This window comes from Plectropomus leopardus, chromosome 17 (genome assembly GCF_026936395.1).
Source record: "Plectropomus leopardus strain MGB_pleo_1.0 chromosome 17, ASM2693639v1, whole genome shotgun sequence".
Taxonomy (NCBI): Eukaryota; Metazoa; Chordata; class Actinopteri; order Perciformes; family Serranidae; genus Plectropomus; species Plectropomus leopardus.
The window spans coordinates 12,714,705-12,737,396 of record NC_142192.1 but is presented as its reverse complement, the minus strand read 5'-3'; the positions used below and the strand labels follow the sequence as shown (position 1 = coordinate 12,737,396).

The 22,692-nt window shown below is 40.9% G+C and overlaps 1 protein-coding gene and 1 pseudogene across 1 annotated transcript; one reads left to right on the top strand and one right to left on the bottom strand.

Annotated features, from left to right (window-relative positions):
• Positions 1–559: 559 nt before the first annotated feature.
• LOC121958182 (uncharacterized) lies at positions 560–4,064 on the bottom strand (annotated as a pseudogene).
• Positions 4,065–6,073: 2,009 nt separating this feature from the next.
• susd5 (sushi domain containing 5) lies at positions 6,074–22,163 on the top strand. Its single transcript, XM_042506132.2, has 5 exons — positions 6,074–6,387; positions 8,523–8,700; positions 12,082–12,191; positions 15,037–15,225; positions 16,985–22,163. Exons 1-5 carry the CDS (start codon positions 6,300–6,302, stop codon positions 18,829–18,831), a joined length of 2,412 nt encoding a protein of 803 aa, XP_042362066.2. The 5' UTR covers positions 6,074–6,299; the 3' UTR covers positions 18,832–22,163.
• Positions 22,164–22,692: the final 529 nt, after the last annotated feature.

Below are 22,692 nucleotides of genomic sequence, written 5' to 3'. Positions count from 1 at the left end.
CTAAAACCAGGGCTGTTTTCTTATCTCATGGAAAGTTGACACTTTGGAGATACATAGATTTCACAGAACAGCAACACACACACACACACACACTCATACAGACACATCAATCATCTCTCTCAAAACCAGTTTTCCCTGTGTACCGCTTCAACTCTTGGCTTTCAAAGCTGTTCCTGTGTATCTGGACCCCTGCTCCCCATGGAAGCTGTTGCCATGGAGATAAATCCATACCCCCCCACCCTCTGCGCCTGGTCCCTGATGACCAATGACTTCCTCTGAGTCAGTCACACACCTGCACTACACCTCACTCTGACAGGACATGTCTCACTTGGGAAGTCACTGGTCTCACACATACTCAGAGCAATCTTGTGGTCGCTGTGTGTGTGTGTGTGTGTGTGTGTGTGTGTGTGTGCTTACTTCCACAGATTGTCTAATGGGTGTGTACTGGAAGTTCTGTGAGATTACACACCTGTGTGAAGGACACCTGCAGCAAACATAATTCTCACCAGCCTCTCTGAGACGGTGCAGGTGTGAATCACTGTCTCTCTCCTCCTTGCCATCACTCCCCCTCTATGATCCCCACCTCTCCAGAAATAGCCCCTGTGCATGAGTCAGGTTCCCAGCCCATTTTAAACTCTTTTATCCACACTATCTAAACAGGAGGTGAAAGGTGAAAGTGTTAAAGGTGCATGAGAGCGTGGTCAAAAATGTGACAGAGAACCACAGAGAAGAGTGACTGAAATGGAAAAACATCATTGGGGGATTTAAAGCCACAATGCAGCAGCGGGATGCGGGACTCCATTGGGGCAGAGAGAATATGGAGAATTATGAAAATGGAAAAGGCAGAATGTGAAAGAAAGTATTGGAGAGAGATGAATAAGTGTGAATACTCAACAGAGGTGTCACTCCTTAAGGAATTTCTTTGTCGCTGTTTTTTTTTATTTATTTCTTATTCCAACAGTTGTATTGTATTTCACAGCCATCAACGTTCCTCGTGCAGGGAGCAGGAAAAAAGTCATTTCCTCCAAATGTTATCATCATCCTCTATCCTTTTTCATCTGTTTGAACAGAAAAACTATCCCATTTTTGACAAAACAATCTGATCCACTGGAATAGTCCAAAGTACATTTAGAAGTACATTCACTCAAGTACTATATTAAGTACAAAATTAAAGAACCATTTCAAATCACATCATATCTGTACTTACTACAGTTCACAGACTGTACTCTTTACTCCAAAATGATTTGACAGCCATAATTACTAGTTTAAGTAAGAATTTACATACAAAACATATGATCTTATAGATTGTGACACATTGTTTTTGATTAATAACCCAACACAAAATAGAATTAAAGCTGAAATTATTCCAGAATGTCAAATGTAGAGATTTGGTTCTTTTCTTTGAGAGAAATACTTTAATTTAATTTATGACAACTCTTACTATTTTATACTAACAATTACAATACAGAAATACAAACCAAACAATAGATGAATTGAGAAAAAAATTATTTTACCTTATTTTTTTCCAAATAATTTTTATTTTAAAAACAATTTGGAATTTTAGACCTGTTTAAAATCAGCTTTAACTCAAACAACTACCACAACAAAACTTTGCTTGTTATGATGGCCTTAAAATTGTATATAATTTAATTTCTTTAAATTAACTTTTAATCAGGCTGCCCCACATGCTAGGAAACTTTCTACCCCACCACATGCAGTTGGTGTCCTTTTAATTTTTTTCACCCCTGGCCCTCAGATAGTCCGAGTCTGGCTCTGATATGATATTTAAGTATAGTATATACTTACAGAGAACATAATACTTTCTAAATTTATATTTTAGTAACAAAACATACATACTTTTAAGTAACAGTTGAAATGTAGTAGCTTACATTCGGAAAAGTTCAGATCAGATTGATCATTTACAGTTCCATTACCAGCAGAAAACATTCACCTGTTGAAAAAGACGATCAGTGTGTGTGGAATGATATTTACTATTGTGTATTTAGACACCTGGGGTCATTGGGGGTTTTGGGCCTTGAAACTTCAGACCCCCTCAACCAGCTGACCTGACCAGGAGAGATCGGTTCCCAGCCTGTGTCCAAAAAGCATTTGCCCACAATTTGCCCAGCCTTCTCTGCAGTTTCCGAAGCTTTGCTAATGGCTTTTCTCTTGTGTGCCCCAGTGATGCCCAAGAGGCTAAAGGCTTTGTACAGTGATCTTCCCGCAACGCCCCTTCCTCCTACTTTAATGAGCATGCACTGTGCAAGCCATCCGCGTCTGTGGCATTTTTCCACCAGTTTGGCATATTTTGCCCTCTTCCTTTCATTGGTCTCCTCCATCCATTCTTCCCAAGGCACTGTCAGCTCCATCAGAATCACCTGCTTCAATATCTCAGAGAAAAGCACTATATCTGGTCTGAGGGTGGTCTCCACCATGCCCTCCGAGAATCTCTGTTGCTTTCCCAGATCCACCCTCATTTGCCAGTCTTGTGCTGTTCCTAGGAGGCCTATCTGGGATTTTGGTTGGAGTTTTGGAAGTTCTCCTGCTCTCACAAAAGCAATTTGGAGCCTCGATGGTTGGAGATGCTTGAGCTGGTCGATGGTGCTACAGATGGACTCAGCAAGCAGCTGCTGAAGATGTGCTCCAGAGTTCCTCTTCCTTGGCACAAGTGACATGATGGTGATTCAACCTTGCCCCAACAGAAGAAGTTGGATGGGCTGGGCAAAACGTCATACACGGACTGGATGAGGAATCTGATGTGGAAGGGTTCGGTCTTCCTCAACTTGGGCCACGAGATCTTTCTGTCCATTGCTTGTTCCCAATTGGTCCATGCACCTTGTTGCCGCAGCCCCACTGCCTGGCTTGCATACAGCTCTTCTTCACTGGATTCCCTATATTTGAGAACCTCCCTCGCACGTGTTACCGTGAACTCCTCGCTAAGGCTGTTGAAGGTAAGTCTTAGCTTGTTTGTGTTGCCATACAGGGCAATGCTGCTCAAACTCCTCAGCAACCCTAACCACCTTCTGAAGTGACAGCTGATTCTTCTCTCAAACCCCTCCACAGTATACATTGGGAATTCATACACCAGCAGGGGCCATCATACCCTTGATAAGATCCTGTGCTGGTATATCCTGGCAATCCTGATTTGTCCACAGCAGTCAACCATCCTTCCAGTTCTTTGTTTGTTGACTTGATGGAAGCAGCATCTTTCAGTGTGGAGTTGAAGGATTTTCCAAGGCTCTTCACAGGTTTTTCAGCGACTGATGGGATTCGGGTGCCTCCGAGTGAGAAGTGGAACCGGTCTGTTACCTTCCCTTTCATCAGCACCAAGGACCTCTATTTTGCTGGCTTGAAACACATTTGAGCCGACACTATCAGCCTCTCCAAGCCTTGGAGGATCCATTTGGTTCTTAGGACTGATGAGGTTGTTACAGTCAGGTCATCCATGAATGCTCTAATGGGGGCTGCCAGACTCCAGACTTGGTCACTGGGCCTTGGCACTCTACCTCAGCTGACTTGACTAGCATGTTCATTGCCAGGGAGAAGAGGATCATGGAGATGGTGCAACCAGTGATGATCCCCTTCTCCAGTCAAAGCCACTCAGATTTGATAGTCCCAGAAGTGAACCTCAGATCAAAGTTGTCATAATTATCTATGATCAGGTTCTTGATTTTGCTCAGGACTTAGTGCCGCACCAGTGCAATCTCAACCAGTTGGTGTGGTATGGAGCCGTAAGCATTAGCGAGGTCCAACCACAGCACAGCCAGGTCTCCTTTCCCTACTCGTGCCTCTCTGATCAGCTGTGTTACCACTCCGGTGTGTTCAAGGCATCCTGGGACAACTGGGATCCCTCCCTTCTGCACAGAGGAAACGATGTACTGATTCTTCAATAGATACAGCCCATTCTTCTCATCCTCGGTTGCCCCCTTGAACTGCTTCTTCAACAGTTGCAGATCATGTCTTAGCTGAGTGATCTTCTCTGCTCTACGGTTCCTGGAGTACTGGGCTTTGGTACCACCCTTCTCAACTGTACCAAACCTTTCTTTTACAAAGCTGATGATCATGGTAGCCATAATGTGGAGTTTCCTCTCTGCACCCCCCTTTATGGTTGCTACATTTGTCCACATTGTTGTCAAATTGGCACCACTCATGGAGGTTCCGGGCTCTGAGGGGTGACGCGGGGCTCGGCTCCTCTGATGTCTCACGAGGGCTGCTTCCTGTGCATTGATCCAGCTGCACCTGCTACATGTGCATATCTTACTCGTTGTCATTTGTCCGAATGCTTGGGTTGTATCCTGTTCATCTGTCCATTTGGGGTGTTCACCCCCCCCCCCCTTGGGCTCCCCTGGGAGTATCCTCTTTTAGGACATTTCGTAGCTTAATTTGGATTCTTCCTCACAAATGCAATTTTGGATACCTTACCAATAATATTTACCAAGATAGTCTACATTTCACGTACTATGGGTTTCATATGAACATACAATAAAATCTCACTTACTCTTTTTGCCCACTAAATAGCATGTTAGTATGGAATTTCAGCTTATGTAAAAGCCAGAGAACAGCTACTAAATGGACATTGTGGGGAGACTGCTTTATCAGTTACTGTTTGCAAGGTCAAGAGCTGATTTTTCCAAAACGAAATATCCCATTCTTGTTGCTTGTTGATGAACAAAATGACCCAAACATATACATTCACGGGAGGAAAACGTCATGCTACAGTTGTAACACCTTTTGCATGTGATGTTTGTGCATGTGTAAATAAGAGGGAAATGCAAATGTTTGTTTTGTGCATTTTTTGATTTATATTTTTATAAAAAGCCTTTGTGCAAACTGATAAATTTTATTGAAGGTTTTATAGGGTATACTGTTGCTTTAGGTTTTGTGGTGTGGATCGTATATGTAAGTGCTGGTAGTGGTATGTGGGTTGGTTATCTACATCTGCAGATTCACTGAAACAATGCATGAATGCTTCAAAAAGCTCTCTATGGGCTATGGTCATCCGTCTTTATCTGCCTGACCAAATGGGACACACACACACCCATGCATGCACACAAGCACACACACACACACACACACACACACACACACACACACACAGAGAGACACGCACACACACACACACACACACACACACACACACACACACACACACACACACACACACACACACACATACACACACACACACACCAACCAACAGAGGGAGGTTGGCCCTAGCAGAAGGGACAATTCACATTAATTAAGATTTAATACTCAGAGGATCAGCTCCATTTGTGTGTGCTGAACCTGAGGGCCCTCATTAGCCACTGGGTGTTAAATTGTCTTTAAATAGCAAAGTAGTGCAAGTACATTTCTCTTTCCTTACATTTCTAAAATCCATAGCTTTTTGTGGAGTGTAACTAAGTTCATTTACTCATGTACTGTAGGCTACTTAAATATGAATCAGAGGTATTTGTACTTGTACTATTTGTACCAGAGGTGAATATTGTACATTTAATTTCACCACATTTATCTGTACATTTAAGTTACTTAACAAATGAAGATATTTGCATAAAAACATAACGAGTGTTAATAAAATATGATGTTTTGTTATAAATAAAATTTTTAAACAGTTGATACAAGTACAGCTGCAACAATTCATTGAGTAAACAATCCGTCGATTTTATAGAAAATTAATTGCCAACTATTCTGATAAATGTTTAAGTATTTCTCTATTTTATTGGGGGATGTTATTTTACATTTGGTTCATCCTTTTGAAATTGTTTTTTTTCTTCTTCTTTTCTTTTAAAAATAATTTTCAAGAGTTGTTTTTTTTTTGATGATTGGAGGATTTTTAAATGAAGGGCTTTTACTTGTAAGCTAACAAAGTATTTTTACAGTGTGGTATAATTCCTTTTACTTAAACTTTAGCTTCTTATCCATTTCCCCTCTCTCTCTCTCTGTGCGTGAAGGAGCAGTCCGGTAGTCTCTCTGACCGTCTTTCCCCACCCTCAAGATTTTGAGCCGTGACGTATTGACTTACGGGGACACGCGAGTTTTCACACCGGTGCTCCATCTGCTTGCGAAGGCGACTATTTGGGGGAGATAAACTGCGCCTCGCTCCTGAGCCGCTCTGACCGTTTTCTTTCCGTTATCACCCGCACTTGTCAACAAGCTCACCTTCTGCAGCTCAGTCCACCTCTGCGTGTCCCCTCCACTCACATTGACCTGCAGGACTGTGAACACACAAGTCATTTGGAAGTTTTTTTCTCTCTTTTGGGACATAACTTTTTTTTAAAAAAGTGAGATTTTGCCAAAAGATGCTGGATCATTGTAACCAAGTTGGTCTATCACTGCTCTTTGGATGCCTGGCTTGTCTTGTTTTGACCTCTGTTGTAAATGCAGACGGTAAGTGAACCTTTTATTATAACAGAAGACCAATGTAAAAGCTACTATATCCATAAGAGATTCTATTAAACTATTCCTAAACATTATTGCAAGCTTTTATTTGAATATTAAATAAGTTTCCATCATGAAAGTTAGGAGCTGGTGATGCACTAATCCTTACTCAGAGCTCAGTGGTGGAAGCGCGCGCTAACAAATTGCACCTGCGCTGTAGTCTCGTGCATTTTTTAATCATAAAGTATTTCCCCCTCTCAGCGCGTGGGGTTCCTCCCCCTGAAAAGAACACGGAAATTTTAAAAAGTCTCAGTTATCTAAAAAAGATGTGCAAATGGATGAATTTCCAAAGAACATGTAAACATATTTTCTTAAATGATTCTGAACACCTGCTAATGACGTTACAATGAGGTGATAACGGAAGATACACCCGTGCTCCTGTAAATTGTTCACGCCTGCCACTCCAGACTGTGCCGGACCTAGCACATTTAGAGCCCGGCAAGGTTCCGCCCAAGTGTAGCCTATATTATCATATTCAACATTACTGTATAAAGTACAAATAAGAGATAACAGAAAATCAACACAAATTAACTCAACAAGCCATAATAAATTACAAAAAATAAAATTACCTTTTCTTTTCTTTTTCTTTTTTTCATTTCCTCCTTCTCTAATGTTCTCCAAATACACTCCACTCCACCATATCCATAAATGCTGTAGCATGTCTTGACTGTGATGATCACTCACTGATGAGGTGGTGCTCCAACTGCAGACCAAGTGTTAGCATTAGATCTTTGGATCATTTTCCCATATTTCCTCCTGACAGTCGCCTATAAGATTCGCCACTGACACTCCAGGAGTGATCCTTGAGGATAAATTGTGTTGTTCTCGGTCTTCAAGCAGCTGCCTTCAAATACTAATTTTCTTATCTTGGAAGAATTGATGGCAACTGTCGCCTTATGTGGTATTAAACAATTTGCTGAGACATGTCTTAATTATTTGATTACTTAAACCTTGCACTCTAATAAACATTTTTATATGGTACATTATTAGGATATAGAATTTGGTATCAGTATCAAAATCCAAGGTACACATACAGAGTGAAACAAGTGGGGTTGGGATCAGAAAATTTTCAACATCAAACACATTTTCCTGCATACTGGCGAATTCTTAAGCACTATTTGTACCATCTTTGCATTAAATTATGTTGTAAATGCCTTTAATATTGTCCTCTTCTACTCTCGTGTTTCTTGCATGGCAAATATACCTATACACTTGAGTCCAAATTCATATTTGTGCATTGCTACAACAAGGTATCTACATCTCTTAAAATAAAACATATAACCCGGTTTACTGTTTCAGTCTTACATCATCACACATTTGCAGCAATCATTACAATGAATGCCCAAAAAATGATCCGTGCTGTAAAACTGAGGACATGTAAGCACAAATATAATCTATAATAAAAAATGTCATCTTCCAACCTGGGTGGATTGTTTTTTGGTGAAAAAATGTGTTCATGTAATATTATTATTATTATTATTATTATTATTATTATTATTATTATTATTATTATTATTATTATTATACTGCTGAACTAAGGCCAGACAAAATTTAAAGTAGAATTGAACAAGAGAGAAACACTTGCAAAACAAACATAACAACAGCCCATATCAATAAGAGTAAATACAATTTAAAGAATATTAGCAGTAAACACAGTAATAATAGTACTAACAATAGAATTAAACACAATTTAGACAAATAAAAGAGTAAATTAAAAGACAAACTAAAATAGATTAATTAAAACAGACAAATAAAATAAAGAGCACTTTTCTAACTCAGGGTCACAAAGGGCTTCACATTAGCCTACAATACCATAAAAAAGAACATCATACACAGACAATGCAAGAGAAGAAAAAAGAAAAAAGAGAGACCAAGTGTAAAAGAGCGACATTAAGCTTTTAGAAAACACAAAACAAAATAAACAGAATAAAAACAAAAAATGAGTGAATATTGTTTTAAATGTGTGGCTTTGGTCGGGCATTGTTTTTTTCACAGACCCTCCTTGTCACTTTATGACTGTGTGATATAAGAGGTCATTAGAAGTTTCAGAAGGTTTCTTTACTCCCTGCTCTGTCTCTTCTCAGGTCGAGTGTTCGTGTTGGACCTGAGGAACTCCTCCGGCCTGCAGGGCTTCAGAGATGCTGAGAGGGCTTGTGCCTCACGACATGCACGCTTGGCCTCAGCAGCAGAGCTCCGTCATGCTGTGGTGGAGTGCTTCTTCTCCCCATGCACCCGTGGGTGGCTGTATGGGGGCACAGTGGGGTAAGAGAAGAAGAGTTTGTGCATGAGGGTGTTTATTGTTTTAAGAGACATGTTGGGAGGCTCAAGATTTCCAGAGATGTCAAAGGTCATTTTGGTGTGTGTGCTTCTGTGTATGTGACAGTGGTTGCAGGAAGGGACGAAAGGGAAAGAAAGTAAAGGCAGCGGCGGCAGTTACAGAGATAGTGGGAGGAAAGAAGAAGAGAGTGACACATTTCAGGAGGGAAAGAGAAAAAGAGAGAGGAAGAGAGGGAGAAAGACTCCTCTGTTCCTTCCTGGAGAAGGGGGGAATTCTGAGCCGGGGTGTCATGTCGACAACTGCCTCCATTTACACCTCTCATCTCCACGGTAACATGACACACAGCTTTCAGCACCCAGAGACAGAAACAGACAGACAAACGGACAGAGCTAATTTAGACCTCGAGAAGAAGATATATTGCTAGTTCGGACTGAGGTGATTGACAACTTTAGTGCTGTTCTCTGGAGGTGACAGAGAATACATTAAAAGTTTGTGGTCTGTGTGGTTTCAATACCAGATTTCAGGGCTTTAATGTACATGCTGTGCAACATTACATGGATGTTGGCGTGGTGCTGAGTTCAAATATCACCTTAAATAAGGACTTAATAAAATGGTATGGAAAGAAGAAAAAGCTGGGGGGAAAAAGTCATAGTTCAGCATGTCAAAAATACTGAATGAAAAGTCATGGCATGGCAAAGTATGCTGGAAAAAAGTCATGGTATAAATGGTAAAAATAAAATTCATACTATAGCATGTGGAAAAAAATGAAAAAAAAGTCATAGTATAGCATGCCGAAAAAAAAGTTGTAGCATAGCATGTTGAAAAAAATGAAAAAAATGTCAGTGTTGCATATCAAAAAATTAACAAAATCTGCTCAGAGGAAAAACTGACACATTTTTTTGCTCTCTGTATGTTGGCTGATGGACATCAGCTTTAACACCTGCTTACTACGTCCCGCAGTGTATCATCCATCTAAGGCTCTATGTGTCTAAAATGAGTTCATTCCTATAACCCGTGCACTCTGCTCTCTCTGTGTCTTAATCCTGAGCCTCACCCCGACACTCACAAATGAATAGAACACATCTGACAATGTAAGGGCTTTTTTCAGAAGCTGTCATGCACATCTTCCCAGTAGGTAACGCTCTGGTGTCAGTGCCAGTTAAACCGTAGTCCTTGACATAATTTTTAGGTCTGTTGCATAATAACAAGTGCCTCTTAGATTCACTCTCCTACCTTAACGTCTTCCTCCTACCTGTCAATCATCGATCTGCTGCCACGGTAACCAAACACAATAATAACAATGGACACACACACACACACACACACACACACACATTTCTTCGGGATTTTTCCTTGTAATAGTTATGTCATGCAAGGTGATGGTTCTGAGAAATGGTTCTTTGGTCAGGTGAAGTGTCTCTTGTCCCTGATGGAGGTCAGTATTTCTCTCTCACACATGCCTGCAGTTAATGTAAAAACAGTCTTTGTGTGTTTTGTCTCGCTCTTAGTGTTTTCTCTCTCGCTGCCAGTCTCTCTCTCAGATTTTTGTCCTTATAAGCTGAAGTTAGCATGGCACAAGCATGCAGTATGACTCACACTGCTTCTCACAGTCTCACTGCGCTGCCAGTCAAATTCTTTCCAATTACTGATGCTTTGATTAACTCACACACACACACACACACACACACACACACACACCTTTTCCATTTAATGATGCTTAATATTACCATGCAATATTGAAGGAAAAGTGAAATATGGTCTTTTAATGATGATTCCGAGTGTGTGAGGTTAATTGGTGTCGGGAGCTGCTATGGGAACATGATTTGATTGGCCTGGGAAGTTTGAGTCAGTCTTATCTGGTGCTTTTGGATGACAAATGAGCTAATGATGCTATAAACCTCAACATGGCATCAAAAATAGACTATTTACTCAGCTTCTTTTTTTGCCACTGCAGCTTGTAGGCATTGTGCACTGCCCACATTATTCATTTGGTCCCTATGGGATGTGTATTATATTAAGTCCTTAATGTTATGATTGTTCTGTATGAGGTTGGGTGTAACTTAAGGCTTCAGCATGGGAACATCTATTCCTAATGTGCTGCTGTGTGATAATATTGTGCCACAGGCTGCAAATGCTGATACTGCAGCATGTCTGAGCCATGATGTGTGTTCCTGGACTCTGATGTCATGCTGTAATAATATTTGAATAAGTAACAAAACAGAGGGTGACCGATAGAACAGCACGTACTCTATATATCTGTGTGTCGCCATATTACCCATATATATAAGTCTACAGGCTTTTCAGTAGTTCATTCCTTGCTGATATTTTTCTTGATATATGATTTATTTTGGCAACACAGTCTTACTCCGAACTCGTCAAATACTACCTGTCAGTGGCCCTTGGCGTCAGACATCAATGCACTGAGGCACCTTTTAGCGATGGTATTAGAAGCAGCAGCCAGCAGCACTTTTTGACGCTCTGAACATATACCGTTTTTATAAAGAGCAAGAAAGTCTGAATAGAATGGGTGAGAGAGGAGGTGGAAGGGTCAAACAAACTCTGGACTTTCACCCAGGAGACTGCTAATCATTTCTGGTCTCAAACCAAAAATCAATTCATTGAGTCATGCGTAGCATACTATGCTAGTGCCATATGTCACGTGACATTACATTACATTAATAACATACTTATTCGAGTCAAATCATGTTTTTTTTCTTAAACTAACCACATACTTTTGTTACCTAAACCTCAGGCAGTTAACCTGAAAATGAAGTTTAAACTTGTGTTTGGAGTTTATTTTGAAAAGAGACATTTGACGACTGGGAACCGTTAATTTCCTGTCAAAATGAAAAGTTTATTTTGGAAAAATAAAATGCATGCAACAAGCATAATTTGACGTACCATCCCTAAGTGTTGCAGTTTCACGGTAAATCATGACCTAAAAAGTGAGTAGTGACTAAAATTGTCAAATATGGGTTAAAAAGTACCATATTTCCCTTGAAATGTAGTCAAGTTGAAGTAGATGTATAAATAAAGATAAAATGGAAATAATCATATACCTCAAAAGTTGTAGTTAAATGTAGTTTTGGAATTAATTTACTGTGTTAATTTCCACCATGCTGATATGCCTTAAGTGCAAGGTGTGTACATAAGGAAGTATGTTTCTGTGTATGTGTAGCTTAAGTGAGAGTAAGAGTGTGTGTTAAAAGTAAACACACTGGGTTTAATTAAGATCACTCTCAATCCTTGAGTCCCTCGAGGGTGCTTAAATGAGTCGCTGTAGGCCATTTACTCTCATATGACACTGTAATTAATGAATGTGTTTGTGTGAATATTAATTTCTACAAATGTATCTATTGATTTAGGACCACGGTGTGTAATGTGGTGGGCAGTGCACTGAAAGCTGTGGATGTCAGAACAGAAAATGCCACAGAGGACGCTGCACACCTGGATGCCTTCTGTATCAAAGACAAAGGTCAGTAAAAACACAAAAATATACACTCATATTTTATTAATCTGTACATAAAGTTGTGAGCAGTGACCAGGATATGAGTGGATGAGTTTTTTGAAGTGGGTCTTTAGTGAGGTATTTACTGAGGTGTGAAAGAGGCTGTGCTCCTGCATTCCTTCCATCCTGCACTTTCAACACCGCCATCCTGCAAGTGCGTGTGTGTTTACCATTTTTTTTACTCATGTCTTTCATCATTTGCCAATCTTTCTGCCACCTCATGAATATCTGAGTGTGTGATGTGTATGCGATGATATACCCTGATCCACGACTGTACGTAAGCCCAGATGGAGCTTGAGCTAAATTTCACACACCTATTCCAGTGGCATGGATCAGGGAGGGGAGGGGTGCTGTCATGGGTTGGTTTTGGATCAGACTATTTATTGGTCGCCGTCCAGAAGAGGTCTCTAGTCCTTCTGCATGAACTGCAGAGCTACTGTGGCTGTTTAGATACCACACACACACACAAACCCTTTGCTGTGGGAAAAAATGAACAGTGTGCTGCCTCACAGGCAGGGTTGTGGTTGTGCTTACAGATAATGTAGCTATGGTTATTATGGTTATGATAGGAGGTTTGAAGGTATAAAGTGCTCCATTAACCCCATTATCAGGGCAACACACAGTTTAAAGTAATTTTAAAATGACATTACGCTTGGCCAGAAATTGGGAAAAGGGCTCTTGGGTTTTCTGCACCCTCAGCCTGGAATTTGTTGCAGAATGATTTGAAACTCAGGGAGCTGGTGTCTGTCAATGTTTTACATCTATAATGAAAGACTTAGAAGCAGATTCTATAGGATGTCGATGTTTTTAACCGACTTGGTTGTACAACTGGAAAGCTCTCTTTTGATTTATAGATAGTTCTCTTTTAATGCAAAGTTTAGTGCTTGTGAATTGCGTTTTGTCTCCCTTTGTGTCTCTGTCTGCAATTTTGTGTCCTCACTGCCAGGTCTCAGTGGGACCAACCTGGGACCAACCTGGTTAAATAAGGTTAAATAAATAAATACAGTGAATTAAGTCAGTTATGTTTTCGGTTTGTCAGTACGTCCCTATGTTACATCCATGTGAAATTGGAATATCAAAAACACCTTCAGGGAAGTTCTTCACATAAGGAACAAACGTCCACTTGGACTCAACATAGCACAGTTTAGATTTTGAGGGTCAAAGGTCAAGGTCACTGTGACCTTGGTCGTCTTATTCTCATGACTTGATATCTCAAAAAGACCTTAAGGGTATTTCCTCAAATTTAACACATGCATCCACTTGGACTTAACAATGAACTGAATAGAATTTGGTGGTCAAAAATCACTGACCTCACGAAATATGCTTTTGGCCATAACTCAAGAATCCCCACACTAATTATGACAATGTATGTAGACATTTGTAGACACTGATAAAAGTAATTTTAGTATAAAATGTTAAAAATCAACTTTTACACTTGAAACTTGCTTCATTTTCTATAAAGTTACTTTTTGGTTGTCGTTATATTGTTGTTTTTATAAATTTCTTCTGTTTGAGCACTTTAAAGTGGAAATACTTTTCAATGCCTCTAGTGTTTGCAGTGGTGTTATTGTTAACTTTTCTGTCACAAAGACAACCAGATTGTTTTCTATTTTCCTCAGATCTTAGCAACAACCAAAAAAATGGACACACTGCATTTTGTTTTACTCAGTTACTTTGGTTCCTCAAATGTCTGCCATGTTTGCTACTGGGGATAGTAATTGTAAATAACATTGGTACTCTTTGGTTACTGGGGAAAGCAGCTGATAGCTACCGGGTTAAACAAAAGCACTATTTGTTTTTCCTGTTTTGGCTGTGCATTGGTTGATGCCCTTCCTTAGTGCTGTAAATTGGGTCTTCATTTCCAGGGAGATCATACCCGGTGGCAGACAGATATGCCTAGTGAAAGCAAAGCTTCTAGGGAAGCAATCTGAACGTGAATGGTGTCATTATTCTATCACCAATACATTGTTAAATCAGTGTTTACTTTATAATGATAAAATAAAACAGAAATTTATCTATTTCCATTTTAAAGATATAACCAATATTACATTATTATTGTAGCATAGCAACAATACATTATTGTTCAGTTTTAATGCAAAAAGTGCAGATTAATTTGTTGCTGTTATATTTTGGTGGGAAACTTTGACATCATGCCCTGCGGAGTCAGACAAGATTCAAATGATCTGTTAAACTGATACCATTGTCTGCATGGAAGGAAGGAAAATGCACCAAAAGTGTTTGTTTTGGAAAATGGTCCGTAGCAATGTAAAGGATAATGATCTGTAGCAAAATGGACTAAAACCTGCAAAAACACCAATTTTGTCCTGTCATTTGCAAGTTTTATTTACAAATATTAAATACTTTTATTTTTATTTTTATTTTCATTTATTTTGGAGAGAAAATAAAATCACTGAAAACTTAAAGATGTAGCAAGTCAGCATTCTATTATTTGTCAATTAAACTGTATTGTTTCTGTATTATTACCATAAAAAGTTAGACCAGAGTCAGGACAATACACAGCCTTTATCTCACCCCTGTGGCATTGTTAGTGGTCTTGTTTGTCAAAATTACATCCACATTTTTCACAAAGCCAATTGCTCCATGTCCCTTGAGTCATTCTAATCTCTTGCTGTTTACAATAGGATAGTGATGCTGTAAAGCTGGATAATAATAATGACTTGTGTTTTGTTAACCACACAGTCTTGAACACTGAGTTGAGATTGCATCATCTCTATCTAATAGTTTAACAACTCAAAACATTCATATTTCACTTTTTTTGGATTACAAGCATCTCTGTGTTTGTTGTTGACAGGTGTGCCGTGTGGTGACCCTCCATCCTTTCCAAACACCCGTCTGCAGGGGCACACTGGGTATGAGATGGGAGACGAGCTGCTGTACACATGTGTGCCAGGTTATGTAATGCCCAGTGGACACAGTGCCTTCAGCCTGCTGTGCGACAGCTGTGGAGAGTGGTATGGACTGGTGGAGTTATGTGTCAAAGGTAAGAAGGCATTTAAACTGTTTATCTTGGAGACATAAATAGGAGGAAGGAAAAAGAGAAAGTACCCTTTTGTTCGTTTTCTTCAAAGCTTCATGATTTGACCGAGACAGACAGGAGATCACTTCGAGGTCAACCTCCTCACCTCTTTCTTGTTAGCCCCCAGTGTTGTTGGGTGATCACTGCTTGATTCTTGGCTTTTTGGAAAACAGAGTCTCAGTTGTGAGTTGAAAATGGCTGCTATGACACCACAGTGTGACATGCCATGGTGTGGCCCAGTTCAAGGGGCAAGAGTTGTCTCTAAAAGCAGAATAGGAGTCTTGTGTGCATGGTTAGTTTAAGGTGGAAGGTAGATTTATTTGTCATTTTTAAAATAAAGTTTAAAAATCAAAATTTAATTTGGTCTTGATCCAGTTACATCTTTAGAGTTGAAGGATGAGTTGATTAAAATCACCAGCTACTTTGAAAAGTTCTATCCAGATGCTCAGGCATGTTGCTGCTGGTGGCATCATTCGATTACTACAGTGCATTTTTTGAATTTGCATCAGTCTTGTGTCCTTTCGGCTCCCAACAAGGTTCGCCCATCCAGCGCAACAGCCCGATCCAGGATGTTAGAGGTTAACCATGTCTCTGTGAAGATGTGCACAGAGCAGTCTCTGATTTCCCATTGCTGAGTGAGCCTTAGCTGCATCTCATTCACTTTATTCTCCTGCGAGCAGACTTCAGCCAGAAGAAGACTTGTTAGAGAAACAGCTCTCAGTCCAAGTCGGGTCAGCCTCGCCCTGATGCCAGCTCTCCTCCCTCTCTTCATCCGGTACTTTTAGTTTCGTTTCTCCCCTCTGGTCTGACTGGCCACTCAGCAAATTACGTTTGTGGGGATCCTTTCATGGTCTGCTGCATTTAGTCCAAACCCCATAAAACTTTTCCAGATGTTGATGGGTGCTTCTCTATCATAGAAATGTCATGCTTCAGCGAAAAGGGCCATGGTGTCAAAAAAATAGAAAAATATAGCAAAGTATACCATAAAAGTTGCAAGGATTTGAGGAGCTACAGGATGCTGCATCTACATGCGCTGCTGTCGCCATAGTTTGTTTTTAGTTTGGTATTTTGTGTCAGCTAGGTCCACAGCATAGCGTGATCCATTGATCCATTTGATAACTGTCGCTTAGAGGAGCACATTGGTAGCAGAGTGGTTAAAATGCATGTGAAAACAAGGTAATGGTGTGCTCGAGGACTGTCTTTGTCAAATGAAACTCAAGAAAAACACTTGAAGAAAAGGGTCCGCAGATGGCAAGAAAAGTCAAACTTAAGGCACTCATATGTGGAGCAGGGACAAATGCAATTGAATTATATTAAAAAGCCATTATTTAGCTATTTGCATAAAAACACCAACCAGTTTCGACACTTGATCTTCACCAGGGTGCAATGGGGAAACAAAAAACAAGTCAACAATTTATAAACTTTGTAGAGGGTGTCACCGTTAAGTGCATGCAGGTGGGAGACAGCAGTGGATCACAATGAGAGGTCAAGTTGAACATGGCACACCTCCACAAGTGTTCCGAAAAATGATTTTGCACAGAAATCAAGACAACCTCCACAAGTATTACAAAACCAGAGAGGTCCCCAGTTTATACTTGTTCTGTGCAAATAGGGCTTTTGAATGGAAATGTTCTTTGTGTTTTGTTGTCAAATCATGAATGTTATCTTTGGAGGTAGCTTTGTCACCTCATCTCATAAATGTGTCCTTTCTGTGTTTCTACAGATGAGAAGGAAAGTCACATTGACTACGAGGACAAGTTCACAGATTCCTATGGAGAGGCAGAGCGCCACAACGAGAGACCAGAGGAGGCTCATGGTGAGGTGTACGAGGAGGTGCATGAAGCTGCGTATCCGGAGGGGGAAAGGAGTCAGGAGCAGAAAGAGATGAGCCTCAGTGCAATAGTAGACAACGAGCATCACAACCAACATGGAGATCATGATGTGGGGGGAGCTGTGGAAGGAGGAGAAAGAGACGAGGACCGTGCTGTTGAGGACTTCATAGGCCATCCATGGGAGCAGGAGAGGAGGGAGGTGGTCAGGACTGATGCAGCTGCAGCAACAGAAGCACCCGTCTCTCTTCTCTCCCAGAAACACCTCTTCTGGTTCCCCTCTGAGGCCTTCCAGGATGAGGGACATCCTGTCTCCAGCAATCCACTAACACAAACCACACAGAGAGCCTCAGGCGCCCAATCAGAGGAGAGTAAAGAGCACGAAAGCCAAGAAAAGCACCACCACCAGCGTCCAGTTGCTTTTGATGACCATGAGCGAGACAGCTATGATGATGGTGACACAGATGACCGAGATGATCATAATGACAGCAAGCATGACGATCCTGATGCCCATGACGACAGCCACCATGATGATCAAGATGACAGTCGCCAGGACGAAGATGACCGTGATGATCATGTGAAGCATTACATTCCAGCTCAGCGGGAAGACAGACAAGACCGCCACGAGAAATATGATGACCGTGACGACCATTATGACATGGGAGAACACGAAGAGGACCGCAGTCATGTTCGCTATGGCAGCCAGGAGTATGACGATACTTTCGGAGAACATGAAAGCTATGAAGAGCATGAGGATTTGACCGATGATCTTGGTGACGATGACCAAAAACGTCTAGATGGCTCTGAGGAACATCCAGACCCTGATGACCATGACGACCATGAGGAGCATTATGACCCAGAGGAGGATCATGACGACCGTTACATTGATCATGATGATCATGAGCACGATGACCATCACGACTATGATGATCATGATAGCCATGAAGAAGATGATAATCAACATGTAATCTTCTCTATAGCAACGGATGGGCGTAACAATGTCACTCACAAAGAAGCAGAGGCAACCACAGACGACACCTGGCTAGATGGCTACCCTGTCATTCCTGAAGCAAGAGAAAATGGTGACTCCACAACAGAAAGGGCAAGAACAAAGGACACAGTCAGGGGGACAGTTGTCGGGACAACAGACAGACCCAACGAGGTGGAAATTCGTAGACCCGTCCCTTACACCAGTTTGCCCGAGGCACCAGAGTCTCCCACTACGGAGCCTGCCTTAGATCAAGGGGTAGTGGAGGAGATGCTGCCTGGCTTCATCCCTACTGCTGCTCCCTCACAGTCGTCAGACTCCCCCTCATACTCTGACACACTGGACTACGACACTCAACAGGTAGCTCCCACCCACTCCTGGCACCTTACTCAGCATCCTTTACTCGATCACGGCCCAGTTCCTCCGATGCACGACAGTGACAATGAGGGAATGGAGGAGCACACGTTACGTAACCTGCCCAGTGAGACCGGCGAGAGGGGCGAGATGGAGGGAGAGATGGGGGAGGCGATCTGTACAGGTGAAAATTGCCCTCCCCATCCCCCAAGCTCCGCTAGCCGAGGCCCCACAGTGGCAGCCATAATTGTGGCGGTATGTGCAGTTGCCACGGCGGTCATTGTCGGGGTGTGGTGCTACCGACGACAACAGCAGAAGAGCTCAGTGTATGAGATGAATGGAAAGGGCCAGAGTCAGACCAGACAGGGCCAACAGATAGAGATGCAGCAAAAAGTGTAAGAGCAATGGACAAAAGAGGGACACTGACAGAGGACAGAGACATTTGGGAAGGACGAGAAGATTCAGATGAAGTTGAGAGCAAAGCACAGCCCCTCATCTCGCTAGAAACTACTGCATAGTTGAAGATTTTTGGATAGGTATGAACAGATGTGCTACAGCCCTTCTTTGATGAGCAACACCTCACCTATGTGACTGTGTGAAACTGTAAGATCTGATGTTTAAGAGCCCTGACACACCAAGCAGACAGTCAGCCTTTGGTCAGTGTTGGGCCGTTGGTGAGCATCTGTCACCATACTTTTGGTGGTGTGTCCTGCCCCGATGGCACCAATTGACCCCTGTTTGCGGTCTCTTTTTTTGGGGGTGGGGGGGCAGATACAGCATGTTGAATCAGCATTGAAAATGGCAGAGCCTATCAGTAAAGAAAATCACTTAGGTTGTATTTGGGGTTTTTTTGCCATTGAGCTCTTTTGCAGAAATGGTTTGAAATTGCTATTATTTAAACTTCCTGTCGATCTTTAGGTTGCCCTTTTTCAGTGACCAATACTGATGACTGCAGCCTGCTGGTATAGAGAGTTATTTCCTCTGGTATGTACGTACTAGCTGGCTGTTAGTTGTAGTGTTTGTGGTGTGTTCGTTGGCCTTTGCCGCCACTAGTTCTTTGATGTCAGTTTGGTGTGTCTGGGCCTTAACACAGCGATACAAGATAGTACAGTGATTTTAAGGAATTTTTGCCATCTGTGTTATACTTACCCAATATTTTCAAATATGATCTAGTTGGACATGTGAAGGGGCAGAGTCTGTACTGGACTCCAGGAACTGGAAAAGGAGATTACAACCATGTAGGAAAACCACAAGAAGGCATGCCAGCCCACAATAATATATGAACTGAGACTTCAACTTTCCAAAGCTCTTGGACATTGTGGTAAAGATTCTCTGTGTTACCTTTTTTGTTGACTTCACTGAGTGCTTTTTTTGCTGTTGATTTAGCGGTGTTGTTCTTCAATCTTTTTCTGTTTGTCCGTGTTTTGACAAAAACTGTATTCCACTTGTTACAAAATGGCGAGAAGCTCAAAACACTTAAGATCATCACAGTAGATTTGGGCAGGTAGTTCCAAATGATCGGCTGGGCTTCTGTCAAACCAGCAAGGACCAAAGAAAAGGATGATGACGATGATGATGAGGGTTAGGCCAGATGACAGGGTCAATTGAATGGTATGGCGGGAAAGGTGTGACAAAGAGGGAAGAAACATTGTCAGATCTTTCCGTCTCTGTTGGTTTTGACAGTCGGCTGGGGAGTCCATCCAGACTGCAGAATCAACCCTTTTTGCGTGTGTGTGTGTTACGTGTGTGTGTGTGTGTGTGTGTGTGTGTGTGTGTGTGTGTGTGTGTGTGTGTGTGTGTGTGTGTGTGTGTGTGTGTCAGGTCCGTGCAATTCGCCAGTCAGCGGGTCGTCATGTTTGCTGACGGCATTCAGACCAACCATAGATCAAACACTGTGGTGCTACTATGGCAACAAAGAGAAACTAAAATCAAAGCCCCCAATGTTTTGATTTTAAATTAAAGGGTTAGTAATAATTTTACATATTCAAAGTGAAAAATGTAGTTAGTTCTTTTTGGAAATTATGTGGAATTGGAGAAGCCTATGACTTTGGGTAAAAATTAGGGCTGAACCACATAGCCTAAAATGTTTATCATGATCAATTGTTACATGTAATGCTAAATTCAGCGCATCAATGGATCATACTTTACTCATGTCCTGCTGCATTTGTCCTGATAGAATACAGTATGAGAGGTTTAAGAGGGTTTTCTTGACTGAACTTGGGGGAGTATTAGTTAAAGGTCCAGTGTGTAGGGTTCAGCATTATATATTGGGAGAAATAGAATATAATGTAATAATTCACGACAATGGGACAGACGGAGAGATAAGCAGATGGACAACCCAAAAACACAATGCCTCTGACCACAGCTACTGCCCGTTTGGAGGCATAAAAAGTTGAGTACACATTAGCAGGTGCTGGGCTAGTGGCCTGTCTGTTGTGAGCCAAAAAGTGTTGAAAAAACATTGGATTGTAACATGAAACTGCTTCATTTAGTGTTTTTACTGGGTTAGATCACTAAGTCGATTTTTTTTGGAGAGGACAACATCTCTGTGGATAATGTGGCTACCGGTAAAAACCTCCTGAAGAAAAAACACTAGAAGAATCCTTACTGAGAGTTCACAAATGGCACGTTGGAGAAATCTACACCTCTAGATGCTACTAAATGTTTCACACAGCTCCTTTAATTAAAAAAATAATATTATGCTATTCTTATTTTAATATTTGCAAATTCAGACTATTTGCAATATGAGATATAGTAGCTTGGTTTGAAATTTTTAATGACTCTAATTTTATAAAATGAAGGATTTTACAGTGTACTGTAGCTCTGCATGTTTTGGTGATATTCATTCTTGTTTTTGTACTGTGTCAAATACTTGAGAGCAACGGTCAAATGTTGAAATAGAAAAGCTAATAAAAATGTAAATAAATTCAAATATTCTTAAGAGGGTTTAAACTTAGATACAGGAGTTTGTTATTCTGGTGATGCATTAAGACTACAAAAATGTTGTAAGGCAATAAATAGAAAGTGCTTCGCTTGTAATAAATGTCAAAGTGAGTGATGACTTGTAGTCAAGGCATTTTATGGTGTTATCAGTATTGAATGAGCATTTAATTTTTCCCCATGTGTCTCTGACTTCACAGCCACTGTTTGCAGCTGATTTCTAAAAAGTATTTAGTAACATATCTAATTATAAAATAAGGGTTTGTTGGATTTCAGTAGGAAATGTGACTAACAGCTATTACTGATTTGCTAAAAATGTTTCACTGATCTTTAATTTCATATCATGTTGTCCGAATCCGAATTGACAGGGATAAAGTCGCATGATCCATGAAGACGGATCATAATAATCAAGAATGGTGAAATATGTGGGGATGTGGGTTTAGGATCACCTGAGTAATGTGCAAAATCATGACATGATTTGAAAGAAAGACAGGGACCTTTTTTTTTTTTTTACATTGCTGACTCTCACATGATGCTGATATTTCTCCAAAATTGTTTCTCCTTCATCTCAACAGCCTGATGTGTGTGAATTTTGTATGTTCTCCAAGTCACAATAAACTCCTAAACATGTTGTTTTAACCCTTGATATTTTTTAAAAACATTTGCAAGGTCACAGTATAGCTCTCTGAGCTCCCTGTAGGTCCATTGTCAATTGTTCAGCATTCATTGTGTGCGTCTGTGAAAGTGACTGACTTGTGATATGAAGGTGTGACTTTGACCTGTGACCTTGACTCCTGACAGTCAGCCTTTTCTCTTAACTTTTAACCAAAGCCCCTTCTGAAAGCCGGTATCCAACATATTTTGTGATGTGCAGAAAAATGAGACAGAACTAAGAAGAACGTTTAAAAAAAAGGCAAATGAATGTTAAAGAATTGGCCAGGGAGAAAGTAATAAAAGAGACAGGTAAATACAGGCAGGAGAGGAATGAGGACGCAGAGAGAGAGAGATCCAGTAATACAGCGAGAATGTTCCCCCTGTGGGTTTTTAACATCGACGTGTGACAAACTGCACAGAGACTCAATGTTCAAACATTATTAAACAACTCAGTGTTTTCTCTGGATGTCTCTCTGCTCGGCACAGTCTGAAGGACCCTCACAAACATCCTGCTGTATTGGGGCTTCAGTCAAAAATCAATGGACTGAAATACTATCTGACTAAATAATAAATTAATTAATCATTAAAAGGAATACTTCAACCCCAAAATACAATTTGTATACCATCCCATGTTATGCAGAATTTGTGAAGAAAACTTTATTTTTC

Excerpts from the sequence above, each read along its gene's own strand:
- susd5 (XM_042506132.2), top strand. The coding sequence starts at position 6,300 with ATGCTGGATCATTGTAACCAAGTTGGTCTATCACTGCTCTTTGGATGC. Across the intron at positions 8,701-12,081 it reads CTGTATGGGGGCACAGTGGG|GACCACGGTGTGTAATGTGG; the intron begins GTAAGAGAAGAA and ends CTATTGATTTAG. Across the intron at positions 12,192-15,036 it reads CTTCTGTATCAAAGACAAAG|GTGTGCCGTGTGGTGACCCT; the intron begins GTCAGTAAAAAC and ends TGTTGTTGACAG.